The 24090-nt window shown below is 42.6% G+C and overlaps 2 protein-coding genes across 21 annotated transcripts in view; one reads left to right on the top strand and one right to left on the bottom strand.

Moving 5' to 3' along the window:
* LOC309593469 (transmembrane protein 9B-like) overlaps positions 1–20469 on the top strand; it is a 30005-nt gene extending 9536 nt beyond the window's left edge. Inside the window, exons 1-11 of one of the 20 annotated variants that reach the window (XM_082318086.1) lie at positions 1412–3302; positions 4110–4234; positions 4437–4502; positions 6555–6827; positions 10169–10373; positions 11180–11339; positions 12538–12766; positions 13539–14195; positions 14649–14836; positions 16589–16807; positions 19734–20469. In XM_082318086.1, coding sequence (XP_082174212.1) covers positions 6560–6827; positions 10169–10373; positions 11180–11339; positions 12538–12766; positions 13539–14195; positions 14649–14836; positions 16589–16807; positions 19734–19751 — 1944 coding nt within the window. In that variant the 5' untranslated portion in view covers positions 1412–3302; positions 4110–4234; positions 4437–4502; positions 6555–6559 and the 3' untranslated portion in view covers positions 19752–20469. The other 19 variants (XM_082318085.1, XM_082318087.1, XM_082318089.1 and 16 more) reach the window with 19 other exon arrangements.
* AKIP1 (A-kinase interacting protein 1) lies at positions 17940–23496 on the bottom strand (the record flags this gene model as incomplete). The annotated part of the gene is made up of 5 exons (XM_082318093.1): positions 17940–18360; positions 19285–19335; positions 19643–19756; positions 22731–22808; positions 23377–23496. The coding sequence occupies 5 exons, from the start codon at positions 23494–23496 to the stop codon at positions 18217–18219; spliced, it is 507 nt and encodes a 168-aa protein (XP_082174219.1). The 3' UTR covers positions 17940–18216.
* Positions 23497–24090: the final 594 nt, after the last annotated feature.

Here is a 24090-nt window from a genome sequence, read left to right as displayed (position 1 = left end):
TGTGCTCTCCCTTCCACCATCTATTTTATGGTAGAAATGTGTTGCTGTTGTGATTTTGTTTCCTTGTGAATAAAGTGATTTGTCACCAGTTAACTGCCCGTTCTAGGTATATCCACCTGCATAATTTTTCGTGGTGAGAGTATAGCTCTTTGGGTCAGGGATTGTCTCTTGTTCTCTATGAGCATATTTCTTAGCCCGGTGAGGCTCGTGTGTGTGTGGCTTTGGGACTTGTAGGCATCACTTCAAGGGGTATCGTTAATGATAATCTCTGTGCTACTAAGAATTATCATTGAGCTACTCTACACAGTCATGTCACAAATAAAGTATCCATTAATGTAAATGTCTTCAAAAGTGTTCTGGGGGAAAAAAAAAGAATATGAAGTGTAGACATAAAAAAAAAAGACAGTTATTTAATACAGGACATAATTACGTTATTTTTTCATTATGCATTTTATATATGATGCTTTCTGACAGCTTTAGCAACATGACTTTGTCAAAAACAGTTTGATACCCAAATAAGAAGTTCAGTTCCAACTCTTATTGTTTATACCTTGATTATGTTTACTAGAAAAAAATAAACCTTTGCAGGTACTGTTAGAAAACAGACAGAGTAAATATTAAACAAGCACTCAGTTGTTGTTGAGCTGTCACTTAAACAGCTGTATTGACACTGTGCTTTTAGACAGCTCAGTACAATGGGGTTAGTTTGGTAAACATCAGAGTGTGTTGGTTTTATGTAGAAGCTGTGTGTGAACATCCTGAACTGCCTGACGGTAAATGGCCAAGAGCTGGCAGAGAATTGACTCTTTAATTCAGTTTTAAAATGAAGTGCAATACACGACAATAACAGGAGGCTCCCAGCGCCTGGGTCTGTTCTAGGCTTCTGTCCCACCAGCTGCTAATGGATGCAAGACTGTAGTTCTGATCTTGCAGCTCACCATGATGTCTCTGGGCAGCAGATGATTGTTTGACAGTACAATGAAGTTTGGTCTATTTGGGGAACCTGTGGAAGTTACTTTGAATGAGAAATTGAAGTACAGTTCTAACTATTCGAAAACTTGCTTAGTCATTATTACTGACCAGCTCGTTGAAACAGCTTGTTTACCTTAAAAACAAAACAAAACAAAAAACCAAAAAAAACCAAACAAAAAAACCCTCACATCCTTTGGAATGTAACAACAAAAAAGACTAATGTAATTGCTCAGTGGAGCTATTGAGATCTAACTAATGATTTTTGCCATTCCAGGATCACCAGCCTTTTGCAAACGCACACGATGTGCTGGCTCGTTCTCGGAGCCGCGCCAATGTATTGAACAAAGTGGAGTATGCCCAGCAGCGTTGGAAGTTACAGGTCCAAGAGCAACGCAAATCTGTCTTTGACCGTCATGTTGTGCTGAGTTAATTGTGTCTCAGTAAAATAACTCCAGGGAAGTAAAGTGGACTAATTGAAAGAGCTGACTTATGTCTTCCTGATCCTGCCAGTTCAGAAGGGTTTTCTTGAACGGTTCATTATTGATTTAAAAAAAATAAAGAAAAAAGTATTTGAACTTTGAAGGAATGTACTGGAGTGGAAGCAATTTAAAAAGATTAGTTAACCAAAAGCTAAAATCTTTACATTTTCAAATGGCTTTTACTAACAAAACTGAAAAGAAGAGAAACCCTAAGGTATCTTGGGTTGCCACTGTGGTACCTTATTTACAGTTGTGACTTTATGGTGGTTTTTAACTATACATTTCTCTCTACTATTTATGTGGTTAAAAAGTACCTGGAAACACAGTAATTACTTACAACTCACTAATCACTTTATGTAAAGACCTTTTGTAAATATACTTGGATTTTCTGCTGACTAATGCTAGGTACTGGAAATCTAAATCTTGCAGTGTAGTTTTCGTATCAGAGAATGAAATCCTAATTGGCTGTATTCATTGTTTGGTTTCTTGCACTCGTACTTTCAAGATGCTTTTATGTCAAGTGATGTTTGCAGATTTAAGGCAAAACTTAAACAGACACTGACTCTTTGAGCTGCATACTTAAAGTACTGTGATGTAGATAAACTCAGATGCAGTGCGTATCAAGACAGTGTTGGCATTTTGTTCTATTTTGCTTTAATAGCTTAATATATTGTATGTATGTGATATCTCTTAAAAAAATATTTTCCCTTTCTTTTCATGGGTAAAGTCTCAGGAGTTAGTATATGATGAAATATTTATTATAAAAATCTTTCTGCATTTGTCTGGATTGATGGTGTAAGGCACATACTTTCTCTAGCACCTGTCATCTTGGGAGTTAGGTGTATTTTTTTATCTGTGATTCTGTACTCATCTCTCTTAAGAGGTACACAGTTGCTAGATGACTGATTTTCATATATCCCCTTTGGAATGTAACAATTAAAGATAAAACTGATTTTTGAAAAATGGATGTGCTTTATCTGTATGTCATCATTTTTCTCCCTCATTACCCTGCATGTAAATTCCATCTATAAAAGCACTTCTCTGAAAATGCTTTTGAGTAGCAATATGCACTTGTTCAGTGCTTAGATAAAGGAAAGAAAGGCTCACCAAATTGCTAATTGAAAAAAGTTTTTAATCCCTGACTCAAATTTAGCTATGCATATGTAGTTACATTATTGTCTCATACAGTTTTGAGTTCCAGTGTGGAAGGAAGTGGTCCATGGAACAGGACTCTATGTTGCCGGGTGCAGTTTTGGCTTGCTTAGCCCACAGCCTGGGGAACAGAGTAGCATGGGAAATAAACTGTACCTGTACACATAGCTCTGCCGCATCAGGGGTGGAAACATGGTTGCCCCATAACAACATTTGCACTGGCTGCAGCTCTTTTGCAGATACAGAGCTTCATTCTCTTGTCAGTCCTGTAGTCTTCCAAAACCTGAGTTAATCTGGAAGGAATTATAATGGGTGGCTAATTGGTGGAGGCACAGGATTTTTTCTTCAAATTAAAAAAAAAAAGCACAAGGTGGATTGACAGAACAACAACAACAAAAAAAATCCAGAATTGGGTTCAGTTACTGTGTTCAACATCCCTCCCTGATGAGTCAATAACCGGTTATGACAGTGATGTACCTCAGGTATGCTAAAGAAAAAATAATGTAACTTGTCTGTTGAATAGATGCCTTTCTACCAGTTCTAGTAGATGCTCTACCTCTTGGCTGCCTTTCTGATGAGGCCTGAAGCTGGTGTGGGGAGGAGGATGCAGAATACAGCATTGTTGTGGCCCCACACAAGGACAGCAGAAGCAGAATGCTTTCTTTGATGGCTGACAGTCCCAAGAAGACAAGACTGGATGTATGTAGCTCTGCTGGTAGTAGATCAAGTGTTGCTAATCTTACAGTGTCTTCTGAAAGTTTTTAGCTAAACTGGTTTGGTTTGGGATTTTTTGTGTGGTTTTACCTTGATCGATAGAAGGGCCAAATAGTGAGATAATCTAAAGTGTCAAGGTAATCCTGTAAAATGTGGGGGTTTTGAAGTTAGGTGTCCTCTTTCCTTGCACCTGTACAATTGGACAGCTATGTACTGATATACGTAACACATATATACCTATATATATTTGACTATACAGACTGATTGCTCCATACTGTGTTTCTAAGTTTAAGCAAAACTTTGAAGTGTTTGTCTTGCTACTCATTGCTCACTGTTTTCAAATCTTGTCTACCTTCATAAATGCTTTATTAGAGAGTTTTATATGGTGCTGTACTTCTTAACACTAAGGGAATTTCCCAAAATTACAGGTGTAATGAAGATTAAATTTGAGGGTATTAAGCTAATGTGTGTCCTCACCTCTAATCTGGAGACAAATTAATCACAAGTTTCTTCTAAATAAATACTGATTTTCTGTGTTTAAAATGAAGTTATGAAAATTAGTTTGCTTATGCCTTGATGGCAAATATTTAACTAAATTCTAGCTGATTGTTATATTTAGACATTAAAGTACGAAATACCAATAAATGAAAATACTGCTTTAGTAAACTGTAACAGAATACGTACAGGAAGTAAACAAAGTACCTTCCTGATTACTTTTTCAGGTAATCTGGTTGTGTTCAATACAGTTTTAAAATTTCTGGCCCTTAATGCCAAGTTTTGTTGCCATCATAGCTGTGGTGTGGGTGGAAAAGCCAAACCAGAAATGAGCAGATCTAACTGTAAGCTACTTTGCATGTTGTCAATTGACTATAAATTGCAGCAGTCATTGACTCAGCGGAACAAGCTACATAATTCAGGTAAGAGACTTGCGTATTGCTGTATCTAGCAACAGATCTTCACTGAATATCAGTGTTTTTGTAAATCACTTCTGCCAGCTATTCAGTAACAGTGCTTCCGTAGCTTTTTAATGAATTGTGTTTAATATGATATCTTATTAAATAAGGTGTAAGAAAAATGGAACATTAACTTCTTTTTTTAATATCATTTGGATATTTTCAGGTATTATTCATCAGTCTTAAAATAGCACGTCTTGTTTCCTTGGATTTTACTTTCATCTGAAGATTGGTGAGTCTCTAGTCTGAAAGGAAAACGATCCTAATACTTGCATTTTGCACTTTGTGCAGGTACTAAGGCTGCAGATAACTGGTTTAGGTAATGCTAATATGCAGCAGAAGTGTCAGTACTAAGCAACAAATACTGCAAGTATCTCTTCTTGCGGAGTTGTGTTGGTTTTGGTTTCTTGCTCTATAGCGATGTTTTGCTATAAAGTTTTTTTTGCTGTGTAACAGACTTTTTTCCTCAGACAATGTTTTTACGTTGTTAGGAGTAGAAAGTTTTTAGACAATAACCGAACCTGTGTAAGCAGAAAAGGGAAAGATGACTCTACTATTTTCATTTTATAACAAGTATATATATTCACCTCTGATTTTCTACATGTATATTAATGTAAAATGGATGTGCATTCATGCTTTCAGCCTACCTACAGAAGTACCTGTTTAAGATGTGTGTGACTTTCTCTCTTGTATAACAGCATGCTATAAATGAATTCTAAGATTTCTGTTGTGAGATCTGTGTGCATTAGAAAAAGGAACAACACTGAATACAGAGGCATCTTGATAGAATATGTTGTGAGGATAGGTTCATATTGAGTAAAAAGTCTTTCTGTGTTAAACGTGGCAGGTATGAAGTCATTAGAAAATGTTAAAATATCCCCATATCCTTGTGAAGGAATAAGGGGATCCCATTTATGTTATGGAACAATGGTCGGAACATATAAAGCTTTGGAAGGTTTTTGTGAGTATGGAATCTAGATGTTTCTAGTAACCTAGTTTAATGTTCAGGTTTGGTTTCCATTTTAGAGGGTGTAATATAACCTAAGTGTTTTAGACAGCAATGTATAGATGTGGAAGTGGATGGTGAGTAAGTGCATTTTGGATAGATTCTATGTAGGCAAGAATTGCTTGCCATCCATGAGGATGGATCACAGTAATTCTTTAAAAATTAGCTAGTTATTGAAAATTTATTTTTAAGTAGCTATTCGGTAACAATCGTTACAGTTATGCTGATATGTAGCTGTTTGAATAATGATATTGGGAAGGCACTATAATGTAGCTTCCTATAAAACTGCAAGATTATCTTTCTAATAAATATATAAGGGTGATTTGTGTAGTTACGCCTGCTGTAATGCTGCTCTGAAGAGAGGGTATGTGATTTTAGTAGGCCAGTCTGAGTTACAGGTTTCTAGCAGTGCCCCAACAACTGTGTGCAGTCCCTTCATAGTAAAATAATTTATAATTGGAACAATATTATGAGGACACGCATTTTTTCTTTAATAAATTGATTATTTCATAATCCTCTATCAGTAGGATTGTATTTATTGTTTTGTATCTGTGTTTAATCTGTAGGTGAGTGCAGAAGGAGCATGAGGACGCAAGGAGATGGGAGGTTTAGCAGAAATTCATCCTCTAAACTTTTTGTAAAACTTTTTATGTAGAATGGATGTAAGACCTGACAGACATAAAACTAAGATTGACTTCCATTCCCTGCACAAGTTTTCCATCTAATTAAGACAGTATTGTGAATGAGACATCAAATGAATAGAGAGAAAAAATAATTTGTCTTTGAAGGCTTTTTGGTATGGATAGGGAGTGTGTTACTGGAATTGTAGGTTTAATTTTTTTGAGGGAGGAGAAGGGGGTGGAGACAATGCCTCAGATGTTGCCCTGCTTTGTTTATTGCCTGTGGAGACGTTAAGTTCTGGTGGATTTGGAGCAAGCTGGACCTACGTGGAGTACATAAAGGTAGATTATCTTCATTTCTAAAGCTGAGGTAAAAGGAGACTGCTGTTTGCTTTAGGAAGCTTTAGTGGCTTTATTTTCTTAAAATCTGTTGTGAATTATTTTAATTAGTGTTGCTGACTTGCACTTTCTTGTATTTTCAAATGGGACATTGTCTGCTCTATGTAACGATCTTCCAACACCATTCTGAAATGTCACAAATGCATTAAAAGTCTCTTCTGGAAAATGCCAGTAATGCCAAGTGTTGGTAAGTCCAGGTGAGTTTTTTCTACTGTGCAGTATGAGTTGTTTAAACTATTATGTAATTATGCATTTCCAGGTTAAATGCAGAACCTGATGGATGGCAAAAGCTACCGTAACCTCATGGACAAGTTGTCCATCTGTACTGAGTCTCAGCGCATACAGCTGGCCAGGCCTTTCTGTGCTGACCCAGTGGTCACGTTTCACCTGTACCCAGAAACACCAAACCAGGTCACTTGCTCTGAAGATTTGTCGTTCCTTCCTTTCATGTCTGAGCATCTCATCACGGAGAACTTCTGCAGTGAGCCCTGCACCTTTCCCTACCAAGTGCCCCATTCCAATTACCGCAGAAGTGAGTACTCCTATGGGCCAGCTTTCATCAGAAAGAGGAATGAAAGGGAAAGACAGAGGGTTAAATGTGTCAATGAAGGCTATGCTAAACTGAGGCATCACCTACCTAAGGAATACTTGGAGAAACGGCTCAGCAAAGTAGAGACGCTCCGTGCTGCAATAAAATACATTAGCTACCTACAGTCTGTTCTGTACAGTGATTCTGTGGTGGCAGAAAAAAATGTCGTGGAGCCAAGCCAAGCACCAAAAGCAATTAACAAACAAAACCAGTTTTTGAAGACGATCTAAACCGTTCCAAACCAAGCAAAAGTTATCCTGTCTGGGAACCTAGTAGCCACTATATTGTTAATGACATTCACGTTCCTGGCATATCTTAGGAGCAGATCATAGTGCGCGTCAGTATCAGCCCACAGAAAAGAGTTTTGATTTTGCAGATTGTAACTACTCTTAGATACGAAAAAGACAACTGGGGAAATCTCATCTGAATGGCCTAAGTTAGTTAATTCACGGAAATTGGAAAACATTTCTAAAATTGTCACCAAACCAAAAATGTAATACCTATACGTGTGAAGTAACTGTATGTATCATCACAACCTGCATGCTTTAAAATAAAATCTTTCCACTGATGGGACTGAGATTCCTCTCATTTTCTGTAATGTTACTGGTTTATTCTCACGTGCACTTTCTTAAAAGATTTTTGATCTAATTACCAGTGTTTCTCTTAGAAGGCCTTTTTAAAGGTTCTCAGGAATGGTGTTAGATGCCAACAGAAAGGATAACTTAGTTTAAAAAGAGGAAAATAAAAAGAGGAGGGTAGCAGCTCTCTGAAGCACGGTTACTGAACATAGGAAGAGCATAAAGTCTTGCAAGTGCTGTTCCATCCTTTTCTTATTAATGAATATTTTAATCCCATTAAAAACTGTTGACTTAGCCTAATTTCTGTCAAAAATTGGATTCTTCTTCAGCTGTCACTGCCCTTAAAAATGACTAGAACTGCTCACACAATACACAGTATAAAGAGGGTTGGCAAGGTCTTGCCCTTGGGGGGGGGGGGGGGGGGAGGAAATCCTGCAACAGAAATTTTTTGGGACTTTCACTAATAATGGTTGACGTCTGGGATGGTCTTCCCCAACCTCCCAGTCTGTTCCTCTGTACTATTGATGGTTTCAGCTAAGTGGTATAGAATAGATTTATGTGAAGATGGTGAAGAGAGTTTAGCTCATAACTGGCAAAGTGTTCTTAACATTTGCTGTATGTAAGAGAATTGTATTATTTATATTAAACGACAAGTATGTTGACAGCATGAGAGCAGGTAGCCTGTGGGTGCAACAGAATGTACAGAAAATGGTTACAGACTTCCGAAGTGCTGTGTCCTTGTCCCTAATCACAATCATCTCCTCTGTTACCTTATTTTTATAGCAGTGAATTGAAAAATGCCTACAAAATGCAATTTAGTATTCCTCCCACCCCCCCCCAAAAAGAGTTAACAATTGTTAAGGAGAAAAGGAAGATTAGGGATCACAGCAGAGATTAACAGGTAGATTTCTGCATTGTATTCTGGCATGTTTTTGATATGCACTTCGCAGGGTAGAATTCATTAATCCTTCCCCTTTGTTATGAAAAAGGAAGGTTTGTAAAGTGATTTGACCTCAGTTTTTCTCAACTTCAACCTTTCTGTCCGCATTCAAACCAACTTATTTGTTACACCCTGTGGTGGTGGGCTTTTTTTTTCTAAACCTGACCTGTAGCTTCGTAGGATGCTATTTTTTGCCCTGCAATAGCAGGCAGAAAGCCTAGAGGACACTGCGCCCTCTTATCCCTCCTCTACCCCTGCAGTCTTTCAGTGCAATATCTAGATCAACACGGAGCTGAAAATTGAGTGGATACACGGCAGACAAACGGTACTCTCTGTAGTCATGTTCCACTGGTTTTTAACTGGTAAGGTCAGAGTGTCTGATCCTGGTAGTAACGACTGTGGCAACCTCCGTAGCAACTAGGAAACACTGGCAGCAAATGGCTTCCTGCGTCAAACAGGCAAAAGGGAAAGATTTCTGCATCGGGGCTAAATCCAAATCAACTAGATGTAGTGTTATCAATAGCTGGTAAGTAAAACTCTGCTGTGTCAAAGTACTTGGAGTTATCCAGAAATAAAAATCTCATGAAGTGTTGCACACTTGCCTTTGTCAGTGCCCTGTTTTATACAGAAATAGGGGACCTGGCTCCCAGCAGTAACAGCACTGAATGGGTTTAAAATGTCCTTTAATGTAGAATTGATAGTTGCATTTCTTTGCAAAGTATTAACCAATTCCATCTTGTTTTGGTTTATAATAGGGGAGTTTGTATAGTTGTGAAACAAGTGAATATATTGTGTTGATTTGCTGACTTAAAGACACATTTTGCAGCAGTTAATCCACTCTTGCTAGCTTTGGTGTGCTAGTTTTCTGAAATTATGTATATCTGGGAGTCCTCATGCAAAGCACTCCCAGATCATCTCTCTTAGATGAGAGACAAAATACCATCTAAACATAATATGAATGCTTAAACTGTATTTTGTAAAGTAAATTAGGCACTTAAAATTTCTATGTTGTTGAATTTCCATGCAAATTTTAGCCTAAGCATGCTAGACATTTCTAAGCAATATAAAAAAAAGAAAAAGGAATGGAAACTTGTCTACTACATCTTGTCAGATTACCAGAGATAGCATCACATCATCAATCTTACCGTGACAGCCTCTGAATAGTTATCACTTGTCAAATCTGAGCATCTCATTCTTTCTCATGGCAAGCCATAATCCTACTGTTATAAAACATGACAGGGCAGCTGAAAGATCAAAATATTTCCTCTTAATACATCACTACAAATAAAACAAGTAACAGGCAACTGTAATCTAACATCACGTTCAAAAACTGTCACGTTTACTCAGCTTGTCAACTTCAGCTGTAGTTTCTGTCTCAGCTTGTAAAACAGGGAAGGTTTGGCTGGGACTGTGTACAAGAAAGCTTTAAAGGAGAGTGTAGGTATAAGAAAAGAGCTGAATGTTACAGGAGGAAACAAAAGTTGGAGGGAGGTGAAAGCTACTGCTTTCCTGGGACTTTCATGGCATTTCTGGTTTCCTTGGGTGTTTCTGTCCCTCCACCAGGTCGGGATTTGGGTGACTGAAGATCACTGAAGTCACTGATAGGGGTTCATCTGACTAAATGCCAGTCTGGATATTTTGAATTCATTCTTTTTAAATAAAAATAAACAATTAATAAAAGCTACTGAGTTCTCAAGGTACACTGGAAAGCATTTGCTTGTGTTGGAAAATGCCAATACATTGTCTCTTTTTCTACCAACAAACAGATCACGACCGAGTCCTGCAGGTAGCTGCTTTTGCAAGAATGGCTCGTTCGGAAGGGTTCCTGCCTACGGGCCACAGGTATTGCAGTGCAATGCCAGCTCTGGACAAGTTCTCGTGCTCCAGTGTCATACCTACTGTCAGCCCCTGCTGTAGGAGCTCTGTTGTAGTGCATCCCGCCTGGATCGCCGAGCCCCTCACCCCCCAGAGGTAAAATCAAGTTCTTGTTTGAGTCTGTGATTTGTTCTTTTTCGTGATACCTAATAGGATAAAACAGGCTGGTCTGTCAGATTAATAAATTAGCAGCTTGAACATCATTTGAGCTTTTCCCTCCCCTGCACTGGCAGTTTTTTAGATGGTATTAACTAAAGTGATTTGCTACCCTGGAGATTATGAAAACCAAAGCCTGAGTAAACCTCCTATCAAAGAAACATTCCTTTAATATTATTTGGATAAATAAAAGCATCTTGCGTTAGCAGCCATCTTCTGTGAAGTGTTTCTAATGCTTTGTGACAGGGGATTATTTTTCCTGTTTTGAACTTGAACCTGTCATCAAACAGCAGCTTTGCTGTTTACTTTTCTACTTTTCTGTTGTTCCCTGAATGCCCCAGTGTAAACCATCAGCTACGGCGCTCTCGAGTGCACCTACGCTGCGCTGTGTGCTGGAGATGGATCCTTTCTCCTGATCTTAAGGGTTGCGTTGGCTTGCCGTGTAAACAGCAAAGGGGCTAGTGCAGGTAGTGCTGGGCCAGGATTCCAGGGCATTCCTGGCTTACTTCCTCTAAACCCAAAACCAAAGAAATCTGGGTAAAACCAGGCACTGATGTTTTTTTCCTGAGAGCAAAGAATTGTCCCAGCACAAGCAAGTTTTCTGTTTCTTCCCACAGACTTTGGCCTGTGGGAGTGCTACAAAATGAGGTGGAGTGATCCAGTTCTTAAATCTTACGAGATTTGTTTTTTTTCATGACCTACAGAAGCTGTTTCTCCCAGTGCTGACCCATTTTCTTTTCTTCAAGGTGCCAATGGATTAGCCACTGCCTCCCCTCCCCTGGCCCAGCATGGAAGAGGCTGAGCGCTTTGGGGAGATCAGTGGGCTTAGACAGCAATGTCCCTGTGCTGGTGAGAGGGGAACAAGATGGATTTTATTACCGCGGTACAGTAAAAGAGGAGATAGAGGTGAGTGACGGTTGCTGTGCGGTAGTCGTGGGTATGTGTAACAGGGTGTCCAGTCTTCCAGCAGTCCTCGCACACCACCTGAGTTCACTGTTGCAGTTTTGATTTCAGCTGGTGCATGAATTAGAGAACAGATCACCAGGACAGCAGATGCTCATGGTTATGTCGATTCATAAAGCTCCCGATGTGCCTGATTCCAGGCTGCCCACACCTCCTGCGGCCTGGCATGCCGGGTGAGCCTCTTGCATGCAGCACAGCCTCAGGCACCAATAAGCTAATAATGATCAGATCCTTGCTCTGCTCAGCCTCCTTTACTGAGTCCATTTCTAGGAGTGAGCAGGTGTGTTTCGGGGGTCGTCCTCTTGTGCAGAAGATGGGTGCCCCCCAAGCTCCCAGTTCCTGGTGAGAGCAGTGGTGTTGTGCACCTTGCAAGAGCAGGCCCTCTGCTTCTGCTGGCGCTGGGCACTGAGCCAGGCTCAGGCAGCGTGAGTGCTGTTGTGAGCAGCGTACCGGCTGCTGTTGTGTGTAGACACATAACCATCAATAGCACAGGAAAAGCGTTAGTGTTTTATGTACACACTTCCAGCTTGAGTCAGCTACAGACCAATGGCTCGGTGTCTTTTCAGAAATGTTAGTGAAAGCTTTAATTCATTAGTTTGTTAGCACTTCAAACTTAACAGAAAAAAGAACCTATTATTTCTCAAGAACAGGGAAGTACCTTGCTTCATTGTTGATGGAAAGCCTCTTGACAGGCCTTGATTTAAAAGAAAATACAAATTCCCAACAATCCCCCCAAGAAGCAGAGTTAGTGTTGTCTGTAAGGAGGAAGGACTTGGACGTGGCTGAAGAACAGGTCTGAACAGCTTCAGTGTCCCTTGTTATCTGGTGCAGGTGGCGTGGTTTGTGAAATCCACTTGCACTGTATCTATAGCTTTTTTTCTTGGGGAAGAAAATACGGGTCCTAGCAGCAGTGAATCTGTACATGTGCTTCACTCAGCCTGCTTTCTGGTGAGCCTCACGAAGGTTTTTCTGGCTGTCTCAATGCTGGACTAACACCGCACACTATTTAGTGACTGTTCAGGCTTGCTTGGTGTTTTGACCTAGCCACATAGCCACAGAATGGCCTCCTGGCAAAGGTTACGTGACCTGACACATTAGGGACTTTTTTTCAGAGGAACTATTATTTTGGTCCTGGTAACAGAGTGAAAGAGGCATGTTCCTGGTAGAGTTTGCCAAACCACTTGTGTCACATGGAAGGCATCCAGTGCGTGTGCAAAAAACAGCAAAGGATGACATCCTGGAATATGTGAACAGGATGAAGCACTCCTTACTCCCTGGAGACAAAGTCCTGGCACCCTGGGAGCCAGATATGGCCAGGTACGGCCCAGGAACCGTCCTCACAGGCATCGAGACAAGGGACCCCTTACGAGGTAAGAAAGATGCTGGCCTCTTCTTCCTTGCCCTGTTCCAGGACATAAGTGAGACTGTCAGGGTAAACTCTTGTCGTGATGCTACTGCCAGAGAACTACCAGTGCGCAGACTACAGTTTAGTGTTGCTTAAAACTTGCAGTAGCTGATGGGACTTGCTGATTGATACCTGTGTGTAACCTCACCAGGAAGTTGTGACCCATAAAAATATTATCTTCCATGTCCGCAGATGTGCTCTTTCCCATCTGCTTGGGCAAGGCTGTGTCTGCCATGTTGAAGGACGGTGGCCTGTTCATGAGGGATACAAGTGAGACAGCCCTCAGGAAGCACCCATCCATGCTTGAGTGTTCACGTTTGTACCGAATGGTACATCTGGGGGTGATCTTATCACCCAAATGCAGGAGATTTCAACAGACCATTCATTTTTCCCATGTCTGACAGTCAAGCTCCACTGACTTATCAAAATGCTATTCTTAGAGCATTCCTGCTAACTTTGGCAGTAACAACAAAAGTTACTCAGTCAATGTTTTCTTGTTCATCTGATGACAAATTGGGAGGAATGATGCTGACAGGCCTGTTGTCACACCGTCGGTGCCCTAGCTGCCCACTCCGCCCTCCATGACGTTATGCTGAGGTGTTACAGAGAGCGGTGATAGCTGATCCTACCGCTTGACAGGAGCAGAAAGTGCATAAAGCTGCGAAGCCCGAGATCTGTATGTGTGCGCTGCCTGGGCAGGCCAGCTGCTTATAGCTGCTTACCTTTTCTCTCAACAGCCTCAGAAGACGAAGAAATTATGGTCCAGTTCTGGAATGACAAGAAAGTGAAACTCCCGCAAGGTGTGGCTCTGTGGATCCCTCCTAGCCTGTGGGAGAGGATTGTAGAGATGATTCACATGCCCTTCACCAGCAGGGTGAAGCCCAGAGAAAGTCCGGACACTAACTCTTGTATTTTTTCCTGTAGTCCTAAAACAGCCCTGATTCCTGTTTGTGCTGTACATAGCCTTGCCAAGCACTGCTTGCCCTGCTTGCCCTGCTGGCCACATTTCCACTATCACTGTGATGGTATATGCTGTTCGTCAGCATGTGTAAGGTGCATCTGCTGCTCCTGTCCCCATGTTGATGCCTGGTGGCCTCTTCCATCCAGGTCTCTGGTCTTTCTTTCTGAAGAGTCAGAGTCCAGCAGCGAGCCCGCTCCATGCCTTCTACAACTGAAAGGCCCAAAACAAGAAGCAGCAGCAGCTGTGGGAGCGTCTTCCCCTTCTTCTGATTCCGAGTGGGACCTGGAGCCATTTCCCACTAAGAGTACTGTGGTGGACAGTGCTGTTAACACAGGTCCCAGCTGTCTTGAGAAGCCCAGGCTAAAGGATTCTGCAAGACCCGAGTGGAAATACTGGAAAAGAAGCCACCACAAGTCCCGCCCCAGTAATTCAGGTACCTTTTAACACACCCACAGGGAACCAGCAGCCAGAGGGGAAAAAAACCAAAAGTGTTATGGGCCCCCTTCGTCTGGGCACTCACTTTGCCTGTAGTTTATATACTTTAAATTTGCATATCAGTCTCTGATACAATACTTCCCCCTCCCCAATGTTTCTGCTGCCTCATCTTGCATGCTAGCTCTTCTTGTGGCAATTCATCCAATGAAAAACTACCAGAAAAATGGATTTCATTTGGAAGCATAGATATCCCTCTCTGAATTTTGTTCCCCATCATTTTCCTGTGCTTTTTATGATGCTAACATCTTTATTAACCTTCGTAGCTAGTTCATGCAGAATAACCGCAAAGAATTCCTTTCAGGCTTAAAGTACATTTTCCTCTCTTCTGAAATGAATATTTCTCCATTTTAGTTCTGCTTTCACTCTTAAATACAATTTTGCTCCTTCCCAGGACTCGGCAGTTGCAGCAGCACATGTACAAAGGGCAAGCCGGAATCCAAAGCCATCTCCGCTGGGGACATGTCCCGTGTTGCCCCGACTAACAGGAGTGCAATGTTTGAAACCATTGAGCAGTCTCCCAGGGGGCAACTCACAATGAAAGAAATCTTAAGAGACCAAGATTTCAAGCTGTCATTGGGGGTAAGGTAATCTGTATTAATACTATATTTATGTAAGCATGCGATTTGCTTGAATGGAAGAAATATTCCTGTTAATGGTCTGGAAGTTGGCTAGAAAAATACATTGTTTCTAAGTTAACTGCTTGCTAAGGCCATCCACCATTCTTGTGATAGGTAGGAAACTTCTCCACTAATTAAAATAAAACAAAAATCCCCAAACCCTAAGGAAGGGCTGAAGCTACTTCATAAAATGGAAAAGATTATGCCAGTAACTGTGTGAGCATTCAGTAATGCAGATTTCAATTCAGAAACCTGCCCATTGACATCACCCCAATGATGTCCTATGGAAATACGGACCTACAGGAGTGGCCCCGGAAATGTACAGATGTGACTGTCAGCAGCAATAAAACACAAGAAAAGATTCAATCTGGAAAGGTGCTGGGCTCTGCCAGTCAAACTCTGATAGTCACGATCTCTATCTCTGAAAGATAAAAGCACATTTTTTTAGTCAACAGTCTTTACGGAGTATCTTCTCTTGCTCCCTCACAAGAAGCAAGCAGTTTAAACAGCAGATCCCTACCCTGAAGCTAGGGGATACAGAGTAAGCAAACTGTGTCACAGCTAAGAACAAGGACAACACCCTGATTTTTAGGCCTGGTTTCTGTTGGCCATGGTGCCCTCCTGCTTTAGAAAAACTTGGAAAAAGCATCAGAAAAACATGAATGCCAAAAAAAGCAAGCATGGAAAAGAGGAAGAAAAAGCTTGCAGAAAGAAGGGGAAGATGAAAGAGAATGGCAGGATGAACAGAGACACCGCTCTGCACAAGAGCATCAGGGATACAATTAATAAATTGTATTATAAAAATCAGAAATCAAATATTAGCTCCTCTGTATCTTCCTGCTCTTGCTACTGTGAGCTGACTGCAGAGTAAAACTTTGAATGTGCTAAACTTGCGTGATTTTCTTTAGGAGAAAATTAATCTGTTAATGACATGTCTTAGTGAACAAAGAAGATACTGGAATATATCTTGTATTCTCACAATCATATGCATTCATTTGAAGAAGATGCCTACCAACTTACTAACTGTATGGTTCCTACTTTTTTATTTAAATAATCATAATTACACACCTTTGTAACTGATTTCCTAGGAATTTGTAGGCCAGTATGGAGTTCCAGGCAGACATGCTCTATGTTAGCAAGTCTCACAGCTGTGCGCTGAAGTGACATGCTTTGCCTGTTGGTAAAACTAAGAAGAAACCAGAGTGGTTTCATTCTAGCCCCAAACCGGCAGCATGAATCACAGTAGTGGATGCAATGTGGTAATGCAGAGTATAATGACATACTTTTATTCATGTAAGATAGCCCTTAGTGTTTTTAAACCCGGAAAATACATTGCTACTCCTTGAGACAGCTGAAGCAGTTTCATCATGTAATACAGACTGCATCAGAAGTAACTTGCAACAAACAAGCGAAGCTGGAGAGCAGGCTTCCCAGGGGTGCTCTCTGTGGGGCTAATGCCCTCCCACCGTAGTCACCAAAAATCCTCCGAACTTCTAAAGGAGCAAAGTTTTTGGTCAAAGCCTAACAGCTTCTGAAAATCCTTTGGTCTTATTGTACACTTATGTGTTTCAGCAGTAAAAGCACAGAAATGATACCATTATTAAAGCTACATGAGGCAGAGGTACCCATCTTAGAGCCAGGAAAGCAGCAGTTACAAAGACACTGATGCTTTTTTTAGACTAGACTTCCAAGGGATTTGTTTTCTGTCCTCCAGGAAGAAGGTTTTGCAGCATCAGAAAAACAAAGATATAAAACAGGAAGAAAGAAAAGAGAGTCAGATGATGAACGTAAAGCGACTTGCATAGGAGATGACAAACTTGACGATACAGACCATGTCAGAAGAGGAGCTCACTTGCAACAAAGCAGAGAGAACCATGATCAACCGGAATTCAATAAATGTACAATCGATGAAGGTCAGGAGCTGAAATTTCAGGTAAACTGCTTATACTATATCAGTGTTACATTTATTAAGCAAATCAAGTTCTGATTTAGGTACTGTCTCTGTAGAATATCTTTATGGATAACTATAATTTTAGTAACTGAAAATCTCTATTTCCACCCACATCGAATTTCAGTATCCTTATTCTTTACTCCAAGGTGTTATATTAAATTCCTAATTCTTTGGCCTTGACTTTACAATTCTGGAGAGATCAGGTAAACTAGTATGAGCACTAAAAGCCTGAACAGATGCACAGCAAGGGTCTAATAAACCTCCAATTTGTCTACAGTTCTCTGGAGTCAGCCAGAGGAATTCAGCATAGCTATTTCTTTTTTGTAGAAAGCCAGAAGGAATGGAGAAACAATACAAGCTGACAGCTGAAAATATTTTTTTCAGGATTAAAGCAGAAGAGAAAGTAGCTAGAGGGTAAAGGACCTGCTACGGTACATACAAACAACAAAATGCTTAGAGATCCAGCATTCAAGTCACTGAATTTTATATTCCCATGAAAATTAGCTGAAACCTTAATACCATCAGCTATGTAAAGATTACAGATATATATAGGTCACGTCACTAATTCTAACTGTGGAATCTGATCCTTCAGGAGAGTTAAGCATCCAGGGAGTCTCGTTAGTGGGACTGCTCATGTTTAAAGCGCATGAACTTGGCCATAAGCTGCAGTGTGCAGTTGCTCAGCAATACATTTCCCCCTCCAGGAAAGAGGAGACAATTCAGGGTACCCTACTGCCTACTGAAAAAGGCAGCTAACTGGTCTTTAGCCTAGGTAAGAGCCTGCAAAAGACAGGACTTGAAGTGTCAATAGTTTATGTGCCTATACTGAACATCTGACACATATTCAAGCACCTTCCTGAGTTGGGGTCCTAGATAGTGAAATTCATTTGCAGTTTACTTCTTTCTCAGAATAATAAAAGTACAGATAGGAGAGATGCGGTGTGAGCCAGCTGCTCTAAAATCAGTGCCAGCCCATAGAAGCTAATGTACATCCATATTCATACCACATGGATCACGCTTTCTGTGGTCAAGAATGTGACATGGACATTCTGTCTGAGGATAATATAAAAGAAGCTGTCATCACAAAGATTAAATTATGTATTTTATTCCACTGATTGTATCTTCAATTGTTTAAAGCATAAGAACTTGGAATTACACAGTCACATAATTGGATTTAAGGCACACAATGTACAAATATTTATCAAATCAGTGTACAAAGTGGGCTTCATATAATTGCATTAAGTAGAAAACAAATATACAGGCCGTAAAAATGGAGTCCCAAAGAGGAGGATACTATTAAAGTGCTAACAAGAGAAAGATATACATAGTTCATTACATGCATTAAAACAGCCTCGTATTTTATTCCTGTGATTGCCAAGAAACAACAAACATCATAGAACAAAAGTTAAATCAACACTTTGTCCTGCGTTGACATCCACCACGTGGGTTTGTTGCACCATGTCCTCTGAGGTTGCTGTGACAGAATAGGTGCCAGGAGAAACTTCAATGTAGATGTCTTTGGAAGCTTGTCTGGTCTTTAGGGAGGGAAAAAATAAGTTTCATTACTCTTTAGTCATCTTAGATCTCCCACAAAAATAAGCATTTTGAATTTGGGTAAAAAAAAATTACCTTTCAGCTGCTATATAAACGTACTAAGATTTTTCAAAATATACAGGCAGCATGGACAAAACTGTAAAATGTTTCTGTCGATACAAAAATTAGCAAGTACCATACTCAAAGTATTTCATCTAATGTTTCAATCAAGGGAAATAATCAACATGCTGTAATCTCTGCCTCACATAACTGAAAGTTACCAACCTAAACGGTTTTGAACGTAAACCTGGAAAACATCCATACAACAAGGGTGCTCCTACCAATTTGTACTGTGGTACAGATTCCATGTTTCTCATCTTTTGTGGCTTAGAAGTCCCTGAAACTGATTTGGTGAGGTGTTAAGCTTTGAAAAATAAAAAAAAAAAGTTTTCTCCTTAAGGAACAGGAGTCTTCAGAAAGACTGTATGAGGGCCAAGCGTAACTGGCTAAGCAACTGCCGTGTGCTTTGCTGCATGCTTTTCCTCTGCACAGGGAATGGGTCAGGAGCACAAATAAGGTGAGACTGGAGAACTGGTGGGTTATTGTTGCTGATGCAATTCACAAGAGCCCAAAGTTAATAACAGTGTCTGATGTTCTGTACCAGTCCAAAATATAAAGTAGACTCTTAACTGGTTATGTGCCAGAATGCCACAATCTGGTTTATAATTCATTTATAATTAATTGTGCAAATCTCTGTATGCCCATTCTACTGCCCACCTATACATACAATAGGATTGTTAATGCACCACTGGTTAATCTTCTGTGCCATCACAAAGTCTCCACACCTGATCACAAATTTTAACCAGCTTAATGCAAAATGATAAAGAAATGATACACCTCAACCTAAAAGTATTCTATAAACTTACAGGTTGCTGGCAAGTTTGAGCTTGACTGGGTGCTACAGAGTCTTCAGTCCTCTGGAAAGAAAAAGATACTGTTTTCTAATGGTACAACACACAAGGCAAATTCAACCCCTGAGAAAGGGGATGCTTTATGTCCATGAAATTTTCCCCTCCACAAAAGGATGGATATGACACTGACTGGTGCCACCAGAAGTTACTCTGCCTCCCCCAGAAGGCTCAGATCAGTCCAGGTGTTCATATGCCCATAATGTCAAACCATATACATTAGTGTAAGCAAGTGTCACAGACACTAGATGGATAACAATTGTCCCATGGTGAAGGAAGGAATAACCTTTAATCAAAACCAAAACCACCTACTTACCTCTTCTTCAGAGGACTCCAGCTCTCTTTCCCCTGCTTGCCTGCCATGGTATCTGCAGATGTGTTTTATTTCATGCTCTTTGTGTCTACAGGCTGCCATGAAGCTATAGTACTTCTGGACAACAACAGAAACAGAGAATATTACGTGGAGAAGCATCAAAGTCACGCTCACAACTACTGCAGATTTACAATTAGAAGTGGAACTGCACAGCTACTGACCTTCTGTATTAATTGGCTGGTTTGTTCTTGTGTGAGGATGAAAACAATGCTTGGATATCCACAGGACATCTGCCTTCTGGTACAAAACTCTCAGCCCTGATTTTAGATGCCTGTCTCCCGACACAATCCATAGGGACTCTCTGACACCTCAGAACTGAATTCATGGAAATATCAGAAGGAATGTTCTGGAAATATCTACCTGATCAGGCTCTTCAAGAAAAGCTCTGGTGGAAAAAGGCGTAGCTTATGGGATATATATGCAAGCTAGGAGCTTTGCAACCTAGCCAGTTGTCCTGGTTTCAGCTGGGATAGAGTTCATTTTCTTCCTAGTAGCTGGTTTAGTGCTGTTTTGGATTTAGTATAAGAATAATGTTGATAACACACTGATGTTTTAGTTGTTGCTAAGTAGTGTTTATGCCAAGTCAAGGACTTTTCTGCTTCCCACCCTCTGCCAGGTGCACAAGAAGCTGGGAGGGAGCACAGCCAGGACAGCTGACCCAGACTGGCCAAAGGGCTGTTCCATACCATATGATGTCATGCTCAGGATATAAGCTGTGGGGAATTGGCTGGGGGGCAGCAATTGCTGCTCAGGGACTGGCTGGGCATCGGTTGGTGGGTGGTGAGCAATTGCATCGTGCACCACTTGCTTTGTATATTTTTTTAATTATTATTTTACTTTATTTCAATTATTAAACTGTTCTTATCTCAACCCACAAGTTTTCTTACTCTTCCGATTCTCTCTCCCGTCCCACCGGGGTTGGGGGGGCGTGAGAAAGTGGCTGTGTGGTGCTTAGTTGCTGGCTAGGGTTAAACCACGACACCAGTGAAGACTGGTTCTGCAGGGCATGTGCAGGAGCAGTGCTCTAAAAGCAGAACACGTTAATACTGAAAAATGAGTTGGTGAAGAAGCTGAAGTGTCCTCAAGGCTGGTACCAGTAGCATAGCGGTTTTGAAAATTGTATTTAAATCTACAGCAGCCCTTTTCTGGCTCCACAGTAAAGGAACTTCAGTCTTCCCCACTGCAAATTAAATAGTTGAGTACAGCTCTGCTGCCATCTGTTGTCACCAGAGAACTCCTCCCAGGGTTACCTTTTTGATCACAGGGACCAAAAAGTTCCAAAATATCTATTTTATTTCACTTGTATTTTCCTTGTCTCTGACTGTCAAGACTAAACAAAAATAAGGCCAATAGCAATTCTTATTTCCAAATCTACTGCTGTGCTTTATTCCTTGAGGTTATGCACACATCAACAGATTTGGTTGCTTGTATTGTGGTTTACTGTGGAGCTATGTCCCAAAATACATCAAATACTCTGGCCTATTGCATAGTGTTTCACAGAGCATCTCTGTGTCACAGGAGGTGAGCTGGATTCTTTTACATGACATCACAAGAGCAAAGAAATGAAATCAAACTTTTGGTAAGAAATGTAGGTAAACTTTGGTCCCTTAGTAACTCTAAACAACGCATCTTAAATCACAATTTTAATCGTTTGCATTCAGGTGCCTAAACGGTTCTCTGTGGCTGTGGATTTTCCACTTTGTAAACTACAGCCGTGAACTCGTGGGTCTGAGAATTACACCTCCCCCCCCCCCCCCTTAATGACTCTTCTTCTCTACAGAAGATGACTGAAGTAGTACTATCTTGGCTGGTGCATAAATATGGAAGTCATCCACTGTTTGTTCCAACTCTAATACTCCTAACAGGACATAGGATAAGTCTCTATACACTGTTATATTTTTGTTTCATCTTCTGCAAAACTCTATTCTGCCTGTGCTGTTTTAGGATTAACTGGTTACTGTGTATGTAGTGCTTTGACATGATAAAGATGTTGCTTAAGAGCTAATCATCTGGTGCGTGTTGAACTACTGTTTTCTCTAATTTAATTGAAGACTTAGCCTCTGTTATTAACTCTGCAGACAATGAGCTCCCTGCTGCATTATGATAACAGATCCTGAAGGGCACAGACGATGTAAACTGTGATGGAGTTTTCAGAGACTTTATGCAGTAGTCGGGCTGCAGGGCTGCATTCACAAGGATGAGCTGGCTGGGCATACCCAGAAGAGTAATGACAGCCCGCAGCCAGAGCCAACATGAAAGCAGTGGAGCTGTGCATCTGTACGCCATACCTCTCAATTTCTACATATCACAAATAAAGACACGGTGCTGCTCAGAACTGAGCCCACACTCCTTATCCCGTAGCCACGTTCCAAATCCAGTTTGCTTAAACAATACTGGGGAGGTTAACTCCAAATTTGGAGCGAACGCATGACACAAAGCAATCTCTTTGCTCGAGATTCAAACTCTCCCTTATTTCCGCACACACCGACTCCATCAGCCAGCATGAGCGGTTCACGTTGGTGTGATGCAAACAAAGGGTTACTCTGTTGTAAAGCCGCTCCACAGCAGAGGCGCAGGGGTACCTGGCAGCACTGGAATCAACTCTGTACATTGTGACACAGGACAAGCCTGTGCAGTGGCTAACGCAATGTAATTTGTGACGTCATCTGACATTTCTGTCTCTAACCCTATTGCCTTTCCACCACGAAGTGGAGAAACCCTCTGCTAAAATCTGTACTGGTCTACTGGTACTGTCTATGGAAAATGCCGATAGTGGTGCTTATCGACTAAGGTGCTACCGGTTGTCAGGATAACACTGGTGAAACCTACTATGAAACGTACCACATGATGGCAAATGCCCCAAATTTCTTAATCTAGGCCGGCATCACAGGCTCACCGGCTAAGCTCCTACCATGCAGTGAGCAAAACTGAAGTCTAATTTTTGCAGTTTTAGCAAAAGTAGTGCAAACAGGCCTCTGCCAGGCACGTCATAAACACTCCCCTTTGCACGGGCCTGGGGGTAAAACCTCACCTCACATTCCTTTGTGGCTTGATTCATCAAGTTCACAATTGAAGCGAATGCTGCACTGAGACGTTCTGAATCTTCTTCCTGCAATTAAAGACATCTTTTGTAACTCATAATGGGGTGCTCGCTGCTTAGAGGTAGAAAGTGTCAGGTGATTAAGTAGCAAAACACTGGCTAGCACTGGAGACCGTCTCTGGGGTGAAACGGTCCTGCGCAGCCCACCGCTGTGGCGCTTACTTTTGATGCAGCGTGCGCCCCGGCCTTCCAACGCCCCCCCCACGCACCCCGCAACGCCCGGGCGCTTGCGACACCCAAGGGGTCACCGGACGGAGCGCCGGCCTCGCCCCGCGCCCCGCAAAGCGCCGGCCACCTGTCTGCAAGGGCCCTCCACCGTTTCACGCCGGCTTCGGCTGGGTCAAACGCAGTGGGAAGTAACCAAGCGTGACGCCGTGCTACGTACTTGAAAACGCCTCTAGCTCATTACAGCACGTACGTGGCTCGGTCCCACGCATACATACACACGCGCTAGGCCCCTACGGGGCACGAGCTTTGCTGCCACCATTTAAGGACGCAGCTCCTCGGCGCTTATTTATCGCGCTGCGCTGCACTCCGGCCGGCGCGCCCGCCCCGCCCGCCCGCCCGCGGCACTGACCGGGGCCGAGGCCGGGGCCGGGGCCGGGGCCCCTCCCGCCGGCCGCCGCCGCCGCCGCCCCGCCCGCTCCAGCACGGCGCGCGCCAGCCCCGCCGTCCGCCCCGCGCGCGCCCCCTCCATCCCGCCGCTGCCGCCGCGCGCCGCTCCCCTGCGCACGCGCCGCCCCGCCCCGCCCCGCCCCGCCCCGCCCCCACCCCTCCCCCGCTGCCGTTAGGGGGCGCCACCGCCCCGCCGGTGATGCGCTGCCCCGCCCCGCCCCGCCCCGCCCCGCCCCGCGCCGCCCGGCGGCAGCGAGGCAGAGCCCGCCCGGTCCCGCGGAGCGGCCGGGGGTCCCTGCTCTCCCCTCGCGCCGCCAGCGCTGGGGCCCGCGCCCTGCCCTGAGGTAAAGCCGCCGCCCCCTGGCGCCCAGACAGGCTCTCCGTCGGCTTCCCTCAGCGACGCCGCTCCTGGCGGCGGCGGCCGGTCTGTGAGGCGCCCGGGCGCTGCCCCGCGGCCGGCCCCGCCGAGCGCCAGCGGGGGAGAGCCCAGAGAGGCTGGAGGGTGCCGAGCCCTGGCTCGGCGGGCTTCGCCCCGCGGTCTCTGTAAAGCGGTACTCCCGGGGGTTTTGTTTCAAACTTCTGAGGTAAAAAATAATAATTGCACTAGGGAGTGATGGTTGGCTGAGTGAACAGGTATTTGTAAGAGGGCAGAGCGCCAGGTGAGCAGCCAGGTCGG

The sequence above is a fragment of the Platalea leucorodia genome (assembly GCF_965183815.1).
Source record: "Platalea leucorodia genome assembly, chromosome: 7".
NCBI classification, from domain to species: domain Eukaryota; kingdom Metazoa; phylum Chordata; class Aves; order Pelecaniformes; family Threskiornithidae; genus Platalea; species Platalea leucorodia.
Note: the sequence above shows the minus strand (reverse complement) of the source record. Positions and strands in the feature narration are given on the sequence as shown.